Genomic DNA, 22,139 nt, shown 5'->3' on the forward strand with positions numbered 1-22,139 from the left:
TCCTTCTTGGTGCCTCCTCAGTCAAGATGCTGTCCCTGATACTCTTCCTGCTGGAACAGCCCAGGAACACTGATGTGTTCATTCATAGCAGCTCATCTGATAGGTTTTAATTGGAAGTTGAGGTGTGGAGGCTTTTTCAGCTGCTATAACCTGACTGCAAGATTAGATGAAACTCTATTCCCTTTAGCAATGGAGAACCTTTGAACTAAGAATTGGGAAGGACTCAGAACTCCCTGATGGTTCCTGAAACTCAAGGTCAGCTCCAAACAGATCATGGAAAATGAATCTCCAGTAAGGAACAGTAGGCAAATTAGCAAAATAACATTATTTTGGGTTTGGTGCATGTGCTTCCCATAATAATGGGCTTGTAATTTTTAAATACATTTTCTCAACTAAAATCCATATCACTTTCGGGAAATTTTCCATCTCAGTCCTGTATCACACCCCCTTTGTTTGCAGTTGTGCTCCATGACCATGGAAGCTTTACAAACCCAATGTGGTTCATCTTGAAGAGGTTTTCTTTTTGCAGTGGAAGAAGCTTGTGAAGAGAGGGTGGAAAGCTGATGGAAGCATCAGCCTGAAGGAATCTGCAGCAGCCACTGCAGAAATTATTAATATATGCAAGCCAGAGGGGCTTCTGATTGCAGCTGGAACAAATTTCTTTCCCAAGTTGCTAAATCCTGTGTGCTGCATAACAGTCTGCAGTGATAACCAATCTCAAACACTTACCACAGGGTAGGATAACTTCCTTATTGAAGGAGTCTTTCTTTTCTCACTAGGAGCCCAGATGAATTAGTTTAAAGCAGGCAAATCATATTTGGATGGTGTAAATTAGCTACAGCAAATCCTGATGCTTTTTACAGATAATTCATAAACTGTTTCTTAAACTGAAGTGACTCTCCGCTCTCTTCTAGCATGCAGGAAGGCTGAGTGTGCTTTACATACTGTGACCTGTGTCTGGACCTGCCTTCCTTAAAGATATTTAGCCTTAAGGTGGTCATAGTGACCATAGGAAATTTCCCATCCCTATTTCTGAGGGATAGATTTATTGGTCCATTTCTTTTGGTCTGCTTTTTTTTTTTTTGTTTTGTTTTGTTTTGTTTTGTTTCAGAGCAGGCTCCTAGGATTTAAAGACAAGTATTTTTCCAAGTGGGCTCGTTACAGCTCTTTAATTACACCTACTAAAGTAGTAATGCATAGTGATACCCTGAACTTGTCCCTAATTAAAAATACTGTACTCAAAGCTTGCATGATTCCCTTCTGCTGAAATCTTTAATCAGGAGATGAATAAGGCTCTGGAGCCTTGATTAATAATAGGACCAAGTGCTGTGCCGCTGAAAATGCCAGGGTATTAAATTTCCTTAAGTCACCTGGTGTCCCCATCTAATAGAGATCCTGGCAGTGTTACTTATGCAATAGCACAGAATAATTGAGGTGTAAAGTTACTGGTCCCAAATGAGACAAATTATCCCAATTCTCCTGGAGATAAGTCACTAAGGTAATAAACAAGATCCCTTCATAATTGCATCATTAATTTAAAAAAATGGCCTTCTTCAAAGTATCACCCATGGAATCCAATGCACAGGTGAGATGCACTGAAATCTGAGAAAATCTGAGAAAATCTGAGAAAATCTGAGTTTGAGGGAGGTTGGGAAAGCACACGGAGATAAGTGTCCTAAACAAAAAAACAAAGATATGACAACCCTGAAAGTCAGATGAATTTTCAAAGGAACAAATTTTGCAAAGAAGAAAAAGGTGTCTGATTCTTTTACTAGAAGTGCTGGGTTTGGATCAGGCAAAGAAACAAACCGAACATAATCCAAAGCTCATGGATATGAGCTGTGCTTTTTCTAGGCTGGTTTGAGAACAGCTGGTGGCAGAACAGATTCACAATTCTCAGCAGCTGTGAACAGTTAAAACCAAAAAATTAAGAAGAAACTGATCCCCTACATTTTTAGGTACAATCTCCTCCTCTTGAAGAGAACTGTGTCATGTAATCATAGTTCTTGGCTATTTCACTGCACTTAAAATAATGCAACATTATTACTTTAAAGGCATATAAAGGAATGAAAGTGATAAGAAATAATTTCACAACAGGTCCCAGGTACCACTAAAACTAAAACAAAGGTTGGACTTTATGATCTTAGAGATTTTTTCAAACCTTAATGACTCTATGATTCTGTGATATGGGGAACACTGTCACAGGAGCAGTGTAGAGTCCTGAATTAAGAACTGCAGATGGGAGGCTGCAAAACTTTTCTTGAAAGGGCTTATTACTATGATTATTTTAGGAGCACACACTGAATCAGGCACCTAAATTGGTGCCCTGTCCCCTGCTATTGCCAGCTGATCAGGATCCACCTAAACCCGAGTCAGGTGGTCTTTCCTGGACAGTCTGAATCCAAATTTGGCATGAATTTATTCATGGCTATGGTATAAGTGTTTGTTCTTCCAGTATTAATGATCTGAGGGACAAACAGTTCCTCTCAGCCCTTCATTAGCTCTGCTATTATGTTGTATAGAGACAAACTTAGCTCTGAGTGACTTCACTGAAGGGTCAGGTGCAGGAGCCCTGGGTTTGGTATTTGGGAAGTAAACAGCTGAGTTTCCATGCTGGAACTTTATCCATGCACTGCCAATATTTGCATTTTCTGAGCTATCCCATATGGAGCCAGCCAGCACATTTCAGTGCTGAGCTGCAGATCGCAGCAGGTAAAAATGTATTTCTTCAGGTAACATCCCCCTCTTCCCATCATGTCACCTTTGCTCTTCCCTAAATCCACTTTTTTGCTCAGAATAACCCACAATACTCCCACTGAAGTGCCCACAGTATCTGGTACAGTGGCAATAATCACTCTTAGCACCAGAAATACCTTGTCTAACACATCTTATGGCCACATGTGTCTTTTCAGGAACCTGTACATTAATAATTTATTCCCACCCTGGAAAGCACAAGCTCTTTTCTTTCTCAATTTCAGCTGATGTGATACCATTTTACACTGAAAATTATTAATCCCTAAGTGAATAACCTGGTACTTTCTGTTAGGAAATGTATTTGCAGCTTCACTAACAGGGGTAAAAGTATTCTCTGTGATATCCTTTTCTTCCCCTGAGCTCCCAATACCTCCTGACTGAGCACCAGGCTAGAATAACACGTTGTGAAAATCCTAAACAAGATCAGTCCCAGTTTGCACTGCCAATTCAAATCCAGCAGCTACTGATCATATCTCAGCATCTCCCCTAAACCAGTGCTTTATCCACTTTTAAGTGCTTCCTGTAATCTCCATCTTTTTCAAATTAAGTATTCACTTTCCAAGTGATTATATATCAAAGAGCTCACTGATTTTTTACATGCATCCCATCAGCTTAATTTCCTTATCTAAAACCCCTGGAATATTATCATAAAAATAAATATTTTTTGTGGCTGATTTAGCAAATGGATGTTGGTCTCTGAAAACAGATTACACAGAAAAACAGAGATAACATATCACTACATGATTTTGACCTATAGTTTCTAGTGTCTAGTTTAGTAATTCCAATATGGAACAGTCCATGAATTAAAAGCTTTTGGTTTCCACCCCATGCATTGCCTGCTACCACTACCAAGGGCTGTAATCCTTGCACATACAATCTGAATATGATCCCTGAAAGACAGATGAGGGAGAAATTATAGTGAAAGCAATTGTAGCCAAATTAAAAAAAAAAAAAAAAAAAAATCTCTTGTGACTCCATCTGCAGGTAATAAAGTGTTATTGAATTTTTTTCCTTTTTTTCTGTTGCAGTGTAATAATTCCCATATTGTTTTGGCATAGGTAGAATTGTAGTTGGAATGCGTGTTTTAAAGGCTGTGGATGTGTAGAAGCCTCGTAAAATGCATAATATAATGTGCACTTTTAATAAATACTGTTAATCATGCTTATGGCAGTACTTAAAAAGGGGTCTGGAGTGCCAAGCACGGTACAAATACTGTCAGTCCTCGGCTAAAGGATTGGAGCTGAAGTGGTTGCCATGAAACAGGTGAAATCAGCGGAGTGCCAGAGGTCAGCTTGGTGTGTGGGACAACAAAGAGGATAACAAAGCTTCATCCCCCAGCACAGGTGGAAGCCACAACTCTGCAACACAAAATGAGCTGGGCACTGGGGATGCCTTTGCCACACTCTGCTGGGTGCCAGGCAGGGCATGACCTGGGCTGGGACATGTGGACCTGCCTCCCATAACCCGCCCACCCTTCTCCTGTTGTCCCCCACTGCCAGGCTGCTGAGGCTCTGGCAGTCGCTTCCAAGATGTCCTGCCTAGCCAGGCAAGAAATGATCAAAGAAGAGGAATTGCATAAATTCTCCCAGGCCTTGCTTACCGCTTTTAATAAGAAGCGGATTTTATGTAAGCAAATTCATTTGTGTTTCTTCACTTATATTTTCATTGTGAGGCTTAGATCAATGCCATATTAGAGGCTGAAAAATAATCCACTCAATGGTTATTACATTTATTCCTTCCTTTTTTTTTTCCTCTTAATGCAGGCAGCTTAAGTACATAGATCACTGAGGAATTTGGCCAGTTTTTAAGACATTAAAGTGCACAGAAAGTGAAGTAATTCTTCAAACGGATATGATGGCTTGGATGAGCAGTAGCATGGCCAGCAGGGCCAGGGCAGGGATTGTCTCTTTGTGCTGGGGACTGGTGAGGCCACACCTTGTAAATCTGGAGTCAGATTTGAGCCTCTCATGATAAGAAAGACATTGAGGGGCTGGAGCACATCCAGGGAAGGGCAATGGAGCTGGGGGAGGGTCTGGAGCACCAGGAGTGGCTGAGAGAGCTGGGGAGGCTCAGCCTGGAGAAAAGGAGGCTTGAGGGGGACCTTCTCATTCTCTACAACTCCATCACAGGAGGGCGGAGCCAGGTGAGGGTCAGGATCTGCTCCCAAAGGGGCAACAAGATAGGGTGAAATGGCCTCAAGTGGTACCAGGAGAAATTTAGATTGGATATCAGGAACAATTCCTTCACAAAAGGGGTTGTCAAGCAGGGGTTGCCACAGGCTGCCCAGGGAAGGGGTGGAGTCCCCATCCATGGAGAGATGTAAAAGATGTGCAGATCTGGCACCTGGGGACATGGTTTATGGTGAACCTTGCAGTGCTGTGTTAACAGTTGGACTCAAGGAGCTTCAGGGTCTTTTCCAACCTAAGAAATTCTATAATTCTACATAGGAAATAGATCAGAACATGAAGATGGGAATCTACACCAGTGTGGGCCAGTGGAAAATGGATAGAACTGCAGGAATGATTTCCCCACTGCTTTCAGTATTTAGGTTAAGATTGCCTTATGGATTCTCCTTTGTCCCTGAATTTTCTCCTTTGACCTGGCCAAAGGTGAGTGATTTGTCCTGTACCAGAGAAAGGGCTACTTCTCTTACCAGAACCTTCTCAAGTACCTCCACAAAGCAGCACAATTTAAGATGCAGATGTTTCCTTAGAAGGGTTGCTGAAGTTACCTAAGACTGCCTGCATTAAACACTGTGGCTCCCAAATCCCAAACCAAGCTCAGGAAAAAGTGTGCCCCTTAAACACAAACCTCTGGCATCACCCAGATGGTGCTTCAGGTCTTCCTTGAATTCAGGTAACAATATAATAATCATGATAATGACTTTACCTTTTGCTTCCTCAGGTCTCAAGACATCAACTGAGTAGGCATTTCCTGACAGGGGAAATCCTGACATTTAAATGACTCTGTGACAATGTGGGGAGTGGAAACTCATGGAGTTTTCCTGGAAAGCCTAGCCATGGATTTCAGCCAGGAGGCAATCAATCAGTGGACCATCATTTGTTAAAGAAGTTGGGCTGAAATTCGTTTGGCAAAAATTCTCCCAGCATTTTGTCTGACTTAGTTCAGATCATAATTTACCATAAGATTTTTGAGGTCTAATTAGACTAAACCAAATAACAATTACAATTCCATCGCTTATGTTATTCTGTTGTCAAAAAAGAAGGGGGAAACCACGCAGATTTTGTTTGATTTTAGCTTTGTATGTTAACTAACATGAATTTACCCTTTTTTCTTTTTCTAAACAAAGTGTCATCTTGTCACACCTCCCCCAAAGAAATTACAGTATAATTAAAGAGCAAACACAGGGAACCAGATGAATCGCATCTTCAATTTGCACAGAAAATATTTGAACAAAAGTAAAGAATTTTTTCCAAGATTCACTGGACATAAGTGGCATCTTTCAACAATGGAAAATGGAATTCCAGTGTCCAAATTGTAGTCCAAGTACCCAAGTGTGCTTTCAAACAAATTGTGCATGTTTTTCTAGAAGAATATAAAACTTCCCTTCCCTTCAGGATGAACAGAATTTAAATATTCCAAGACTTGGCACTGTAGTTTGCAGAGGTGAGATAAACCAAGATATTTGTAATGAGAAATCTGTCTGTTTTAATATAATCCTATACTAATCATTTAACAAATTAATAATCTCACGATAATTAAACTCTCCATAAAGAATATGCACGTATTGGAGAAACTAACTGATTAAATTCTAGCTTTAAATCCCACCATGCATTCATTTTCTCTGATTTTTTTTCTCTCTGTTTTGTAATATTGAACTTAGTCCTGTCAGGAATGTTTTAGCTCTCTGCTTGTTTGCTTCCCTGACTTTTGGAAGTGAATTTCACAAACCTCACCACTTATAACTCTCTGTCTCCCCTGAAGATACAGGGCAGATAATGTCAACAAACGGCTCTTCGTGCGTTCAGTGAACTAGAAAGCAAAATTTTGTACCTTAAAAATGCTCTTGTTGGAGCCCAGACTCCTGGAGGACTGTGGAAGGTTAAGTAAATTGAGAGAGACTGTCAGTGCTACAGGGGCTTTGCTTCCAGTACCTGTGAGTTTTACTGAAAAGGCAGCGTTGAGATTGGCAGAGCACAACAACGCTTTTAGGGTCAGATGAGTTCCTTTGAATTTTAGCCTCACTGAAAACAGTAGAAAGCAACATGAATGAGGATCTGCTGTGCTTTGCATTTTGGTATGAAATCCTATGTCTGGGATAAAAAAAAAGTGACAACTAAAGCTATACTGCATGATGTCTTTTTCTTTTTCTCTTTTTTCTTCTTTTCTTTTCCCTTTCCCTTTCTCTTTCTTTTTCTTTTTCCCTCCTGTCCTCTCCATTTGCTGTTTGGATTTATATTTATCTACACTGAAATGCTTTCATTTTTTTGGATGGATCTCTCTCATCCATATTGCCTCATGTTCATTGCCAGTTCACAGAATCACAGAGTCACAGAATGGGTCAGGCTGGAAGGGACCACAGTGGGGTCATCTGGTGCCACCTCCCTGCTCAAGCAGGGCCATCCCAGAGCACAGGGCACAGGATTGTGTCCAGAGGGGTCTGGAATACCTCCAGAGAGGAAGACTCCACACCCTCCCTGGACAATCTGTTCAGTGCTTGGTCTTTGCAAAAGGAAGTTCTTCCTCACATCCAGGTGTAACTTCCTGGGTATCAGTTCCTGCCCATTCCTCTTGTCCCATTTCTGGGCACACCGAGCAGAGCCTGGGCCCTGCTCTGAGCCCTCCCTGCAGACACTGACAGACAGGGGTGAAGTCTCCTCTCACTCTCTTTTTAAGGCTGAACAGACCCAGCTCCCTCAGCCTTTCCTCATAAGAGAGATGCCCAAGTCCCTAACCACGTTTGCAGCCCTCCACAGGATCTGCTCCAGGAGCTCCATGTCTTCCTTTTATTATCTGTATTACCCTGCCATGAAATCATCAAATTCCTGCCCAGTCTAACTCTTAAAATATGGCATGGAAGAATGCCAAGTGTCTGTGCCTGTAAAATACCCCAGAGATCACAAAGGCAGCATCTGTCCATGCAAGGCAGAGCAAGACTCGACCAACAGCCTGATATCAGATGGTTACTGAGTGCTGGAAACAAGTTATGAATAAATGACAAAAAAGTGCCTGGTCTCCTCACAGAGTAATCTGAAATGTGCAACTTTGCTTGCAGAATGTTGTATTTCCATCCCCTCTTGCCAATTACTGAGTTAAGTGGTGCATGGAGCCTTTTAAAGACTAGAATTATTTTCTAAAGAGTAAGAGAATGTGAATCAAAGCTGCTCATTACATATTCTCCCAACTTGGATGGTGTCCTCCACAGTAGGCTGCAGCTACTGGTTATTACACTTTTTTTTCCTGTTAACAACAAGAATAAAAGGCTCTGAGCCAAAACCTGGAAATATCCACCAAGCAATTATAAAACCCCATCAGGAAATAGCTGCTGGTTGATTCTGCTTATTATAGCAACTCCTAATAACAACAATGTACTTCTAAAGTCAATTTGGGCACCTCGTGCTGGATGATGATATTTAAAAACACATTTTGGAATTTTCCAGGATGCCTTTCATTGTTGGATGTGGTCACAGAATATCCTCCTGAATTAACAACCCTTTCCTCAGTTTTACATCTATTATGGATGTATGGGGAGACTTAATTCTACTAAAATAGAATCTACCTATCTATCTATTCTAAATATATATCAAGGGAGGAGAAAAAAAAAAAAGGTTTCCTCTGTTAGATCATTTTCTGGGAGAAATGCGCTTTCCCTTTACACTGAGGAGTAGAGTTGGTGATTTATTATTGATCTTGACACAGAGAGCAGAAGTTTAACACAGCAGTTCTGCCACAGACTGCTCATTGACTTGCTTAAAGCTGCACCATTAAAAAAAATCTGTTAATGTACAGTTCTGAAAAGAATTCAATGATCTGATACAAATTCTGAGCTGGAGGAAACAGTCATACCTCCCACAGACTTCAAAGGCTGCTTCGCATTCCTGCACTAGACATACCTTTTTTATCTCTCTGGGATGTATTTAATCCTGCCTCATCTCCTGTGTAGCTCCAGCGAAGATCCAACTACAGAAAATCAGCATATTAAATACACGTCAGTTGTACTGAGTAACCCTGAGACACGTTTGGGCTGGACAAATGGACATGTTCTCCTTGAAGACGTGAAACTGTGAAGGCTGTCACATTTCTCTGCCCATCAGCCCCTTCTTCTCCCTTGTTCTTACTAAAAACCAGACAAAGAGGAAGCTGCTCTGTTGCACTATTTCTAATCTTTAGAGCAAAAAATATCCGTGGTAGAAGATCCAAACATGCACGAATGTGGGTATAAATGACATGATTTTAAGATTCTCCTGTGAAGAAGAAATGGCATTGCATGTAGCAGCTTGCAAAAATGGTCCTGATAAGTCAAAGCAGCACTACCAAGAAAACAGACAAGGCTGCCGCTTCTGTTTTGTTGTGGATTTCATGTTTTTGTTGGTTTGTTGTGGTTTTTTTCCCCAAACCTCTAACCAGGAGGGCTCTAATGAGACATTGGACTTGCAGTCTCCAGATCTAAAGCACCTGATGCATGTGCAGCTAAAAATACTTGAGTACCCAACAGTTAAAAATATCCTCTCTCCCCAGAAGCAGAACCTTAACACTTGTGTTACCCCATGATTTCCCTTGAAAAAGGGTGTTCCTTGAAGACTTTACACCCCTGAGGGTCTAAAATAGCAGCCCCTTTAAAGGGGTACAAGCAAGACTATGTTATGTAATGTCTGGGGTAAAAATACGAGAGTTTGAGTCACGATCCTGGTTCACGCAAAGCTCCCAGTAAAATCCTGAGGAGCTTTGCCTCAAATATCTCCAGTGCCTTCTTGTGCTGGCTCCACATACAGTTGTTAAAGCTGTGGACCTAAGCAAGCCTCTTCATCCCCAAATTTATAGGCTGCTGGATTTATATTTGATCCCATTTCTCATTAGCATCAAGGTAATGAGCATAACTGAAGGTCTTGGAAAACTTATTTACACTGCACTATTTGTAATTGCTGAAAAATCCCTTGAAAAGAGACATCTGTTCCATATGCCCGGTGGGAATCAGAAAGTAACATTCTTTGTGTGTAGGTAAATCACAGGATATTAATAGATCTCGAGAAGGAGCTGGCTGTGGAAGGATGGGGTGCAGGGAAGGAGTGGGCTGGTGAGATACAATGAGAGTTTAACCAAGAAAACTCAGAAATTGTTGCTAATTGCTGCTTCAGGGGCTCAGTGCTGCACACAGACCTGATCCCCTTAAAGACAGCACATGTGGGTGGCCGGGCAGCTCTGGAATGGGAAAGACACTGACTACAGTCTCCAGGAATTGCCTCATGACCCAGGCAGTGCAAACAGAGTGTTGGTCTTGCAGGAAAACTGGGCTGAGTTTGGGGTTTTATCTGGGAAGTGGCACAAATTGGGAAGGTGGCCACTTGCAGGGGTAAATGCAGATCCCTTGGGTCTGATCTGTCTATAGCTTGTCCAGATACTCCATATAATAAAACCAAAGAGCTTTTGAGAGGAGCAGAGGAGAGGACATGAAGCCATACCAGGATGAAGTGGTGACTGTCCCGCTCTGCTCTGCACTGGGGCAGCCTCACCTTGAGCACTGTGCTCATTTTCTAAATTAGAAGAATATAAAGCTATTAGAGAGTTTCCAGAGGCGAGCCAAAAAGATGGTGAAGGGTCTGGAGGGGAAGTAGGAGGAGCAGCTGAGGTGGCTTGGTCTGTTGAGCCTGAAGAAGAGGAGTCTGAGGAGAGACCTCAGTGGGGTCTGCAACTTTCTTGTGAGGGGAAGAGGAAGGGCAGGCACAGATCTCTTCCCTGGTGACCAGTGATAGGACACAAGGGAATGGCCTGAAGTTGTGTCAGGTGGGGTTTAAGTTGGATATCAGGGAAAGGCTCTTCATGCAGAGGGTGGCTGGGCACTGGAACAGCTCCCCAGGGCAGTGGTCACATCACCAAGCCTGACAGAGCTCAAGAAGTGTTCGGACAATGCTCTCAGGCACAGGGGGGGATTCTTGGGGTTATCCTGTGCAGGGCCAGGAGTTGGACTTGGTTGATTTTTGTTCAACTCAGCATATTCTAAGCCTCTATAATCCTACGATTCTACGACCAAACAATCCAGCCCTCCCCCACAGTCCCAGATCTTTGCCCACTCCAAAACAAAAAGTCTACTGACATCATCTAACAGCTGAGGACTAACAATGTCCCACATCCCGTGCTGCTGTGAACACCAGGGACTGCTCCACAGTTACATGCTCCACCTTCAAGCTGTGGAAACTACCAATTCTAACATTTTTAAATTCCCACTGATGCACAAACTCTTGAATTCTACCATGTGATCCCACTAACACCACTTCACAACATGATCCTACGTCCTCCTTTACCAGAAACACCCCATTTTCTACCCAGGTGTGGAAAAGATTTCTTCTGTTAAACTTTGACAAACAGCTTGTTGAAACACCCCCAATCAAGATTTAGTGCTCAGTGTAGCAATTGCAGTTCTGGTTCTTGATTTTATTATGTTGTTTTGATTGGATTTTTAATTTTCTTTACCATGTTCTTCCAGGCCCTTCAATCTCTAACTTGTCTCTAAGGGTGTCTGTCACCCAGAATGAGATGAGTGGATGATCAGTTTGTCAACATCTTCCTGGAGCCATTTACCATCAGGAGGAGAACATGCTTCAGGATGAGGAAAACCAACAACCAGCATCCAGGATCTTGCTCTGTGGCAATCAACCATTTTATACACCCAAATACATACATACATACATACATATATATATATGAGAAGGTTTAATATTCTCCAGCTGTTAAAACCCCAGAGCTGAAGGAGAAGGCTCCTATAGCTCATACTGAAACATAACAAACCTCTTCTTGTAAATTTTCCAAAAAATAAAAAAGCCAAAACCACACCAAGAGCAAAACCCCAGAAAACCCCAAAAAATTAAAAAAAAAAAAAAAAAAGACAAAATCCCCATACCAAAAAAAAAACCAAACCAAAATCCCCACATCACCCAAAGGGGATCCTGTGACTAAGTGTGTGTTATACTCATAAAAGCCAAAGGCAAAGGGCTATTAGTGCACACTTGAGATCACTTAGAGGAGCCCAAGGGAGATGCTCCAGTATTACTGTCAAAGTAACGCACAAAGAAACTATGTCTCTGAATACCCTGAAGGGATGAAAAAAATGTTTAATAAATGAGTTCTTTTCAGAGGTCAAACATTAATGATTTGTGTGTGTGTTTTCTATTGAAATTTCATTTTCTCTGTTCCAGCCTGGACAGGGAAAAATATCAGGAGACAAAACTTTGATTAAAATAAACGAATCAACACAGAGCTGCGTGCCTGGGTGAAGCTAATGCATGAGATTATAGAGTGCGACAGCTGCAATATTAATAAGGTGAAGAAGAGGAAAAAAAAGTGATAGAAACCTCACAGACTGATCTTATTTGGCTTGATTGTTCCTGCATTATCTCTAGGAAAAAAGTCAGGAGAACTGGACAAAGAATGATCTCTATTATTCTGGATATTCTTGTTTTCTGATTCTCTGGTATGGTTAAGCAGAAATGGAGAAGGAGGGGCAGAAAAAATTAAAAAATAGACATCCTGGAATCATAGAATGGTTTGGGTTGGAAGGCATCTTAAAATCATCTTGTTCAATCCCCTGCTGTGGGCAGGAACACCTTCCACTGGACCAGGTTGCTCAGAAAGAAAAAGAAAAAATAAATCAAGAGAAATATTTTTTTTTTAAATGCTGCCTCTGAGCGGAGCCCACCTTGGAGAATCCTTGATGTAAGCCCTGTCCAGACAAAGTTACAGCTGCAGGATTTGTGGCTGCACAGGGCTGATGGCAAAGCCTCCCCGTGCACCTGGCTCTGCGTGGCAATTTGTAATAATGAGATTCATTAGTGCCACGTGCTCCGCTGGAAATGCTTCCAAAGGTTTAATCGGAGCCACACAAATGAGTATCTACTTAGGTAGCACTTCATTAGCTGCTCCTGCCCTGCTGTGTAATATGGGATAAATTACTGCCTGGTGTCGCCAGCACCGCACCCAAACTGCCTGCCCTGCTCATCGTACCACCATGCAGGCCATCAGCTGCATGGGATTCTGTTTCAGAGCTGAAAAGATACCACTCCTGAACAAAAAAAAAAAATCCAAAATGTGTGCAACATTTCGATTTCCAGGCACAAAATTTGTGGCCTGTATAACAGAATGTGGTAAGTGCCAGAGAGAGAACCAAGTTTCCTCTCCTCGGTAACAAGTGTCAGGATGAGAGGAAATGGCCTCAAGTTGCACCAGGGGAGGTTTCTATTAGGTATTAGGAAAAAATTCTACCTGGAAAGGTTTGTAAAGCCCTAGAACAGACTGTCCAGGGAAATGGTGGATCCACAACCCTGGAAGTGTTCATAAAACGTGAGTGTGTCACTTGAGGACACAGGTTAGTGGTGAACACGGTGGTGGTGCTGGGTTGACAGTTGGACTTGGTGATTTTAAGGTCTTTTCCAGCCTCAAACATTCTATGATTCTATGAATAACTTGCTATGCATGGCTTGAGTTTTTTCCCAAGCCTTATAAATCCACAGAGCCCACAAAACAAAAGCCCTTTGCAGCCTCCCCTGCTTTCACCCCTTTTGGTTTTCACCGTATTCTTCACGGACGTTCACCTCAAGAGCACCAAGATCTCAGGTGTTTAAAGCAAGAAGAAACCACAGGTCAGGCAAGGAACTCAGAGACTCAGAGCTTGGACTTGGTCTGTTTAGGGGACCTGGGACCCAAACCTGTTTGATAGTGGGGACCAGAAGCCAGTGACAACAGCCCATTGTTTTTAAATGCTCCTCTAGTTTTAAAAGATACCAGTCCCAGCTGCTGCAGCCAAAATCAAGCTGGTTTTTACTAATGGGTTAAAACTGAATGTCAAGCCATATATTTTTTACTTCTCTATGAAATGAGGCTGTTCCTGTGTCTGTGGAGCTGACACTGCATGCTCCCAGCCTGTGAAGTGTGGCACGTTCCTTGTCATTTAGATTGCAAGGCAAAGGGTGGCAAGGAGGGGTCTTTGCATGAAGATCTGGGCCAAGACAAGTAGAAACTTGAAATCTTGCAAATTGCTTTCTGTGGGATTTCTAATAACACAGAGTCTTCTGCAACTACTGAAATGTGAAGAGGCAAACACAGACTTTATTAATTAAGCCTGTGAAATACAGGTGAACATCTTCAGCTAATGATGATGCAGGCAGCAGCATTCCCTCCCCTCATTCCACAGGGAAGCCCTGGCTGTAGTGGCAGTGGCCTGGTGGACAGACAGGCACTAGACTTGAATCCCTTTGGGCTGCTTTGTCAGTAGGTTCCATGGGTAAGTTCTATATGCTCCAGCAACTCCTGGATCCATTAACCTTTACATTAGGCAGGATGAGAGGGGGCTGTGAAATCCTGATGTGTATTGAGCCATTTTCCCCACCAGCACCAGCTAATCACCCTGGTTTTAGACTTAATTACTCAAGCATAGGACTCAAATATTTCCTGAGGCTCTTCCATCCCAGCAGCAATTTTGGTTTACATTCATTAGTTGGATGACAGGAGACCTCAGGACAGCCACAAGCTGTCACATAACTCTTTAGGATACTTCACTTAGCTCACAAGACCATTATCTTTGTACTATTTGCACAGCACCTTTTAGGCTGTCTCTGACAATGATTTTACAGGCACGAGTCACAGACATCAGACTGGATATTGGGAAATCAGGAAATTAGATTGGATATTAGGAATAAATTCTTTATTGTGTGGGTAGCGAGGCATTGGAAGAAATTGCCCAGGGAAGCCGTGGCTGCCCCATCCCTGGAAGTGTCCAAGGCCAGGTTGGATGAGGCTTGTAGCAATCTGGGATAGTGAAAGATGTCATTGCCAGGGGTTGGAATGAGACGATCTTTAAAGTCCCTTCCAACCCAAACCATTCTATCGAAAGACTTAGAGAGTTGGGAAGATCTGGAATGATATATTCAAAGCCCCCAAAAAAGAAAAGTGGCCAAGCACTCTTAAAAGCTGTAGGAAGCTGTAGGTTTTTCTCAGTGTCTTTCAAATTCGTGCTCCTCTGGCTTCAAATTTGCTCCAAGCAGAGCACCATGAAGGACAAGCCTTGCAAACAGAAGTAATGAAAACAAACCAAAATTATTTAATTATTTTCTAAAAAAAAATAAAGTAGCTATGGCAGTAAAAAGTGATGAAGCCATGGCTAAGATGAACACTATCAGAGGAGGCTTTTGGGGTTATTTTCCATGCTCTGGGTGTGAAATTCCAGAAAATCCTTAACGGGCAGCACATCATGCCCCTGTCCCAGACTCTCACCTTGCAGAATAAATCAGTGCAGTTCCAGTGCAGGCTACCAACTTCAGCAATATTGAATCACACCATGGAGAAACCGGGGATGCCGCGACGGATGGAAAATGATGTGTGATAAATATTCATAACCAATCACTGGGATTTCTTTGGACAGACCAGTAGAATCCTGGACTTGACTGGGAAAACCACCAATCATCACTTTCAACCCAGAGAAGCTGCCACAATCACCTAACACCTCTCAAGAGGTTACCAGGGATCTTTATAGCTCATGTCTGCCTTGAAACTGCAAATATCCAAGGATTTAGCAACCTAAAGAAGCAGAGCATCCTATTCCATGAATGCCTTCCTATGTCTGGAAAGTCATCTTCTTCTCTCCCATCTCTTTCTCATCCTACAAATAGTTCCCAAGACTCCTCACTCAGCCAAAGCAGTGCTCCATGCACAGATTTTATGCAAATTATTTTGTTTATTTTTATGATGTATGCAAATGAAGTCTTTACTCCGAACATTCTTTATGGTGCTATAAATGTAAGAACAGATCTTGAATTAGCCCTGTTCATTGTCAGAGTGGCATTAAAACCAGCTAAGGGATTCAGAGGCTTAAATGTGTAAGCAGTGGGGTATAAAACAACTTTTATATCTTGTAAAAATTAAGGGTCTGGGCTGAGGTATTTGAGCATTAAAACAGGATCTCTAAGAAGTTAGAAAAAACACAGTTTTTCAGAGCTAAATGGAGATCAAGACAAGAAATCAGTGAGTGAAGCAACCTGTGGTTTAACAACCTCTTTCCTTTTAGTATTCCTTTTCCTGTATTAACTGGGAACTTCTAATGGAGCTAAAGCTGGCAATTCCAGCAGGAACTGAATAAACAGGATGATGCTCTATCACTTTTTTTCCTCCCTTATGCACTCCATTCTCTGCATTTTCACATTGTACCCAATAGCCCACACTACTCTAAAAATAGGTTTACTTGGCAAATTATATCATCAGATAAGCTCCACTTTTACACAACTGGGACAAAAGGAGGTGCACAGGTAGGAAGGAATAAGAAATAGGGAAGAACTGGAATAACAGGAGCAGATGAGGGAAGATCAGAGGCCACGGACTGCTGGCAAGCTCTGAGGTAAACACTTGACTTTGCCTCTAATTTTGTGTAACTCAGGCTGCTGCTCAAATATAATTCTTTTCCCTCCTTAATCTAACTGTCCTGTTCATGGAAAAAAAGGAAACTATATCCCAGCCTTTTCCCACAGAGAAGGATATAAATTCCTTCCATTGGGATAGTGGAGTACAAAGAGTCAAGCAGGAGAACACTCCCACTTTGCAGGTGATCAAGGTAAATATTCTTGCCTGCAGATATTCTACACTTAACAGGTGCCTCTTCGGTGAACGAAGGGAAAAGGTGTAGGAGATGCTGGCACTTGCACAGGGCTAGTCCCCATGGTTAAACAGAGTCTCTAAATTTATAGATATGGATAAATATTTTCTCTTACTCTACTGATTTACAGTAGAATATGGAAACGTAAAGGTTATTTCATTCAAAAATTCCCCTCCTTTCAAAGAGCCAAAAGAACACTGTTGCTTCCTGTCCCATGGCAGGGGGTTAGAACTGGATGCTGTTTAAGGTCCTTTCCAACACAAACCATTCTGTGATTCTATGATTCTATGTTATTTCCATAATATCAGCATCCTGAAATCTGCTAACATGGGTAAACAAGAAAGTCACTGTTCTAACTTTCTTGAGGAAACTCAGGTCTATCATATTTTTGTATCACTGTTTTGATCAACACAACACAAAAAAAAATCACCTAACATATGAAGCAAGGAATAGGAGAGATGAAGGGAATTTTCTTCTCTAAACTTTGTTCTCAAATTGAATAGCCAGGAATACTCTGTGAAGACAGAATTGATAGTCTGTGCTTAGGATTTAACTGCACATGCCAGCTGGGATAAAACTGATGCTGGAACTGGGAAACTGCTGTGGGAACAGGTTTAACACACAGTAAGAGGGGAAGGTAGAGTGGAGGCTCAATGAAGGAAAAGATTTGAAGAGCTTAAGGGTTTAAGTATGAAAATATCCATGTTGACATGGTGCCAGTGGTTCTCTGTGCCCCTTGCAAGGAGTCGATATAACCCGAAGCTCCTGTGAGGAGAATTGATCTCCCTGCCAGATGTACGGCTGGCAGGAATTTGCCTTTACGCGCTGATAAAGTCAGTTTGAACACAGTGTGAACACAGGCTTACGCACACAGCAATTCTAGACCTTTCTGTCCCAGAATGTCCAGACGGTCATCTCTGCTTCCACTGGACCATGGAATTCTTGGAAACCTTGACTTTCTTTGCAGCAGCCCGTGATGCCACCTGCCTTGCTGAACAGAACTTAGCACACTCCTGCTCATCTTCCCAAAGAATGTCCTTTGCATGGGCAACACTGGAAGTTTATTAAGATTAATTTAGACTTGACTGCATAACCAGTTCCTGTCTCCAACTTCCCTAACCCAGAAGAAGAGATGAACATGTCTTTTCTCACAGAGTGGTTGCTTCTGAGGCCAGTCCTAGAGCAGGTGCCTTGGTAATGCCCTGTCAATATTCTCACTGCTGGAGCCCAAGATGTCTCCACTGTGCTCACATCACATCTACACTGCACTTCCTACAACACAGGACAGAAATCCTAAGGCACTGAAGAGTGAAAAGGTCAAAGATCTGCTGGGAGGAGTCTCATGGAAGAAAGAGAGGCTCTAGAAAGTTGATTAACATTCAAGGAACACCTTTTCCAAGTTCAAGAAAGCTTCCATCCCAGTGAATAATAATAATATAATAATAATAATAACAATAATAATAATAATAGCAAGTTCCTAATAAGAAGTTAGATTAGAAAATGCTGTTTTATTGTTGGAGAATACAAACTCAGTGAGACAAAGCATCTTATTCAATATTTTTCTATGTCAGGAACTGACCTGAACTCAGATCCAAATTCTTTTTGTAGAGATGAGGAAACTTCCTTCCCTAGACCTCCACCTCCTCTACAATCAAAACAAAACAAACCACAACAATTCAGCCTAAGATTTCCATACAGCCAGACAAAAGTTACTGTGGAAAATAAGAGTGAAGAGTTTGCCTTCTGAGCTTGTAATATAGAAGCCTGCAGTGACCTCTACATTCTTCCATTCAGAGTCCAAATATGGATATTTTCATGAATATATCTGCCACATCCACAATGGCAGTTGCAAAAGAAAAGAAAATCCTATTGTGCAGAAAGCATAGAACTGAGAATAACAGTGGAAGTGGCACCATTATAGCATTTAATGAGATGTCCTTGTCTGGAATATTGTGCTCAAGTTTCACTGTACTGCCTCAAAATTGAAATGAAATGAAATGAAATGAAATGAAATGAAATAAAATAGAGTAGGTAGAAGGGGAGGAGGAGGCTGGAAGAGGTAAAGAAAATGATCAGAAGCCTGGGACACCTTGTGAAAAAAGTAAGAGAGAGAAGATGGGAAGAGAGAAGAGAGAAAGAGAGAAAGAGAGAACAACAAGCTATTTCATTTGGAGTAGCAGCACAGCAGAATTGTGATTGGCACAAGGAAAGCCAGGCAAACAAGAGAGGGAAAAGATAGGGGGAAGAGAAGCTGGGAAAACTAAGACAGCACAGCCCTGTGAGATTAGGGCAGGAGACAGAAAAGGAGAGATAAGCATTTTGTGCCATAGTAGTGAGTAGATTTCCTAAATTACAACTTATGCTTTTGTTTTGTGAAGGTTTGAAAATCTTGTCTCTCTGCATCTTAAATAAGCAGGTGCGGCAGATAGAAGTTGTTTTACAAGTGTGAATTCTTCTTGTAAGAAAAGGCAAATGAAATTAATGAAATGAAATTAATTAGATGAAATGAGATTAACAGCAAGGAAGAGAAGCATCTATCTCATGTACATGGCTACATGGTTCACATATATCTGAAATAAAGTTTTATTACAAATAATAATAACACAGCACCATGAGGCAAATAATTAACTCTTCTGGCCACAAAATATCCCAGATTTCCTACTAGGATTCCACATGTATCAGAAAAAACCTGTCTTCCTAAGCCATCCAAACAAGTTTTATCCTTTGCTGGTGCAGTCTCTTACAGTGTTTCAAGAGTTTAAGCAAAGACCTCACATAGTACAGACCATCCCATCCCAGAACACCCACTAAAGCCTTTAAAGTCTTCAGCCAGGATCCACAGCAAGCTGCTGGGTACAGAGGACCAGAAAATTTGATGCATCACAGAGGATTTTGGGGGGTTTTGAGTAATTCTGGGGCTTTGCAGAAAACCATCTGATCCGAAGTGAACACCTTACCCTAAATACACACAGTTTATAAGGCCTTGGGGCTGGGAGCATATATGGGATGTGGAAAAGCATAACCAAATCTTTGTGACAAGCTCCTTTTTGTTCTCGTGTTTCCATGTTCCCACTGCTCCTGTCACCACTGCTCAACATGTTCTGACCATGTTGTCACCACCCCTTGGGAAGAAGTTAGATTTAAATCTTCCCTTCAAACCCCTTTCCCCAAGTTGGGCTCAGTGGCAAGGAATCTGGAGCTGGGAGAAAGACACTGGGAGTTGAATAAACTTTTCTGTCTCAGGATTATTTTCTGTTGATATTCACACTGCTACAAAATGTCTGCTCTGGGACTTTGACTACAAAGGGCAGAGTAGCTCTATCTACCTTGTCCTGAACTGGATTCTCTGAAACGGATCAGGCAGGTCCTTGGTCAAACTATGGTGCCTTCGTAGCTCCAAGATATGGAATCATAGAATAATTGAGGTTGGAAAAGACCTCCAAGATCATCAAGTTCAACCATTAACCCAACACTGCCAGGTCCACCACTAAACCGTGTCCCCAAGCACCACATTTACAGGCCTTTTGAACATTCCAAAGGAGGGTAATTCCACCACTTCCCTGGGCAGCCTGTTCAAATGTCTGACCACCCTTTTGGTGAAGAAATTTTTCCTAATATCCAGTCTAAACCTCCCCGGTGCAACTCACTGGTTACCTGGTAGAAGAGATTGATCCCACCTGGCTCCAATCAGGTGGTTTTAGGGAGGGACAAAGTGTCCCCTGAACCTCCTCTTCTCCAGGCTGAGCTCTGCCAGCTCCTTCGGATGCTCCTCATCAGCGCTCCAGCACCTCAATGTCTTTGTTGTTGTTGTGATGGGCCCAAAACTGATCCCAGGTTTCAAGGAGTGGCCTCATCAGTCCAGAGAACAGTGGGAAATAATTATCAAGTTTTATGTGTAGGGTTTTTGTTGGTTTTTTTTCATGCCAAAGCTGCCTGAAACACCTGAAAACTTTGCTGCTGCCACCATGGTTGCGTTTTATGGCATGATTGTATGAGGATATTGGAGGCTCACTGTGGAAATCCAGTGAAGTGTTGGAGTGCTCTGGATGGGGCAAGAAGCTCAACCTGGTGTGTTTCCATTCACACAAAGGGGATTCATCCCACAATCATCCAGGTTTCACTTTGGATTGGACCATTTGGCTCACACAAATAAAAAAATAAAGGCAGATAATTAATATTTCTGCAATGTGGATGATTAGGGAACCAGGGTGTGGGAGTTATTTGACAGTGCAGATGCATCTTCTGCAGTAGCCTTTGTTTGTTCCTCCATCCTTTATCTCATATTGATGTTTACAACTTAAGGTTCCTGAAGCAGGAACAAATTCTCCCTCTGGATTTGGGTAATGTCTGGTATGAGAGGTCTGCAATCTCAGCTAAAACTTACTGTCATATCAATACCAACATTCTGTCTTATAGATGGAAGAATCTCACAGGACTTTATAATTTTAAGTGATTTACATAGGCTGGGATTGCTCTGTCTGCTCCTGAAATGCTGCAGTCTCTAGGGGAGAAGGTTTTGGCCTATAAAGAACATACAGACTGTGCATGAGGGAATTGGGATTGAGTAGTGATCTCTCTCTCTCCCACAGAAACTTGTTCCTCAACTGCTTGCACTTAAAGGAATTTAAAATGCAGCCCATAAAATAGATGCTAAGTAAGGAAACCAGCAGTCTGCAGAATAGGTTGTACACATTCTACAAAAACCTATTGAGGGAGAAATATTCCCATAAATTGTGTGAAGCACGGTGTGCTAAGTCAGAAGCACGGTTCTGACAGAAATTAAAACAGTAGTTGGAAGGCAAGATATTTTGGATCTTGTACCACGCCAAACAGGTTGTACAAGGCCTGCTTGGTGGGCCTGGCAGCAGCAATTCCTGGTGTTTTCCTCTGCCACAGCCATTCCCCAGGAGATGCACCCCTGTGGGGAGAAATTCTTGCACAGAGAGGTTGTAGGCTGCCTGTCCCTAGAAATGTTCAAGGCCAGGTTGGATGAGGCTCTGAGCAACCTGGTCTAGTGGAAGGTGTCCCTGCCCATGGCAGAGGGTTGTAACTGAATAAACTTTAGGGTCCTTTCCAACCCAAACCATTCTGAGATTCTACAATTCTCTGAAATTTGGCCCAGGTTGAACAAACTGAACGTTAATATTGTGCCCATCGATTACAAAGAATTTTTGGATCACTTTTAGGCCTCATTCCTCACAAGTTGCTCAAGTTTAGGCCCCAGACCTCTTACTCCTGGCCCTGCCTCTCTGTGTTCACCTTATGGCAGCCAAATTCATGGCTGCTTGTTTTTAGGTCACCAGCAACAGAGAATCTGGCAGGAGTGACAGCATCCATCCCTTCCCAAGGATACAGTAGGTGACATAAATCCTCGCCCGATGGTTGGGTTTAGACCATTTTGGGCATCAAAGCAGGACTTCCATGGCTTTCAGGACAGTCTGGCTTTTGCACACATAGGTAAAAATAAATTAATAAAACACCTGGCTTCAACTGGCTTGAAAATTGACCAGCTCAGCCTCAAACCGGATTTGCTTCCCTGTGCTGTATTGATGATAAGGGAAAAATATTTAGA

General features: G+C 42.1%; 1 protein-coding gene across 11 annotated transcripts in view; it reads right to left on the minus strand.

Moving 5' to 3' along the window:
- Positions 1-22,139, minus strand: part of TSNARE1 (t-SNARE domain containing 1) — a 462,499-nt gene that overhangs the window by 91,333 nt on the left and 349,027 nt on the right. For 8 of the 11 annotated variants that reach the window (XM_042036001.1, XM_042036002.1, XM_042036003.1 and 5 more), the window contains one exon: positions 8,829-8,895. The exons of the other annotated variants lie outside the window; for them this stretch is intronic. In XM_042036001.1, the coding sequence (XP_041891935.1) occupies positions 8,829-8,895 (67 nt within the window). The remainder of the gene's footprint in view (positions 1-8,828; positions 8,896-22,139) is intronic. 11 annotated transcript variants of the gene reach the window in all.

The sequence above is a fragment of the Corvus kubaryi genome, unplaced genomic scaffold (genome assembly GCF_017639235.1).
Source record: "Corvus kubaryi isolate FWS band 111438036 unplaced genomic scaffold, C.kubaryi_AGA036_p1.0 37385, whole genome shotgun sequence".
Classification (NCBI taxonomy): Eukaryota; Metazoa; Chordata; class Aves; order Passeriformes; family Corvidae; genus Corvus; species Corvus kubaryi.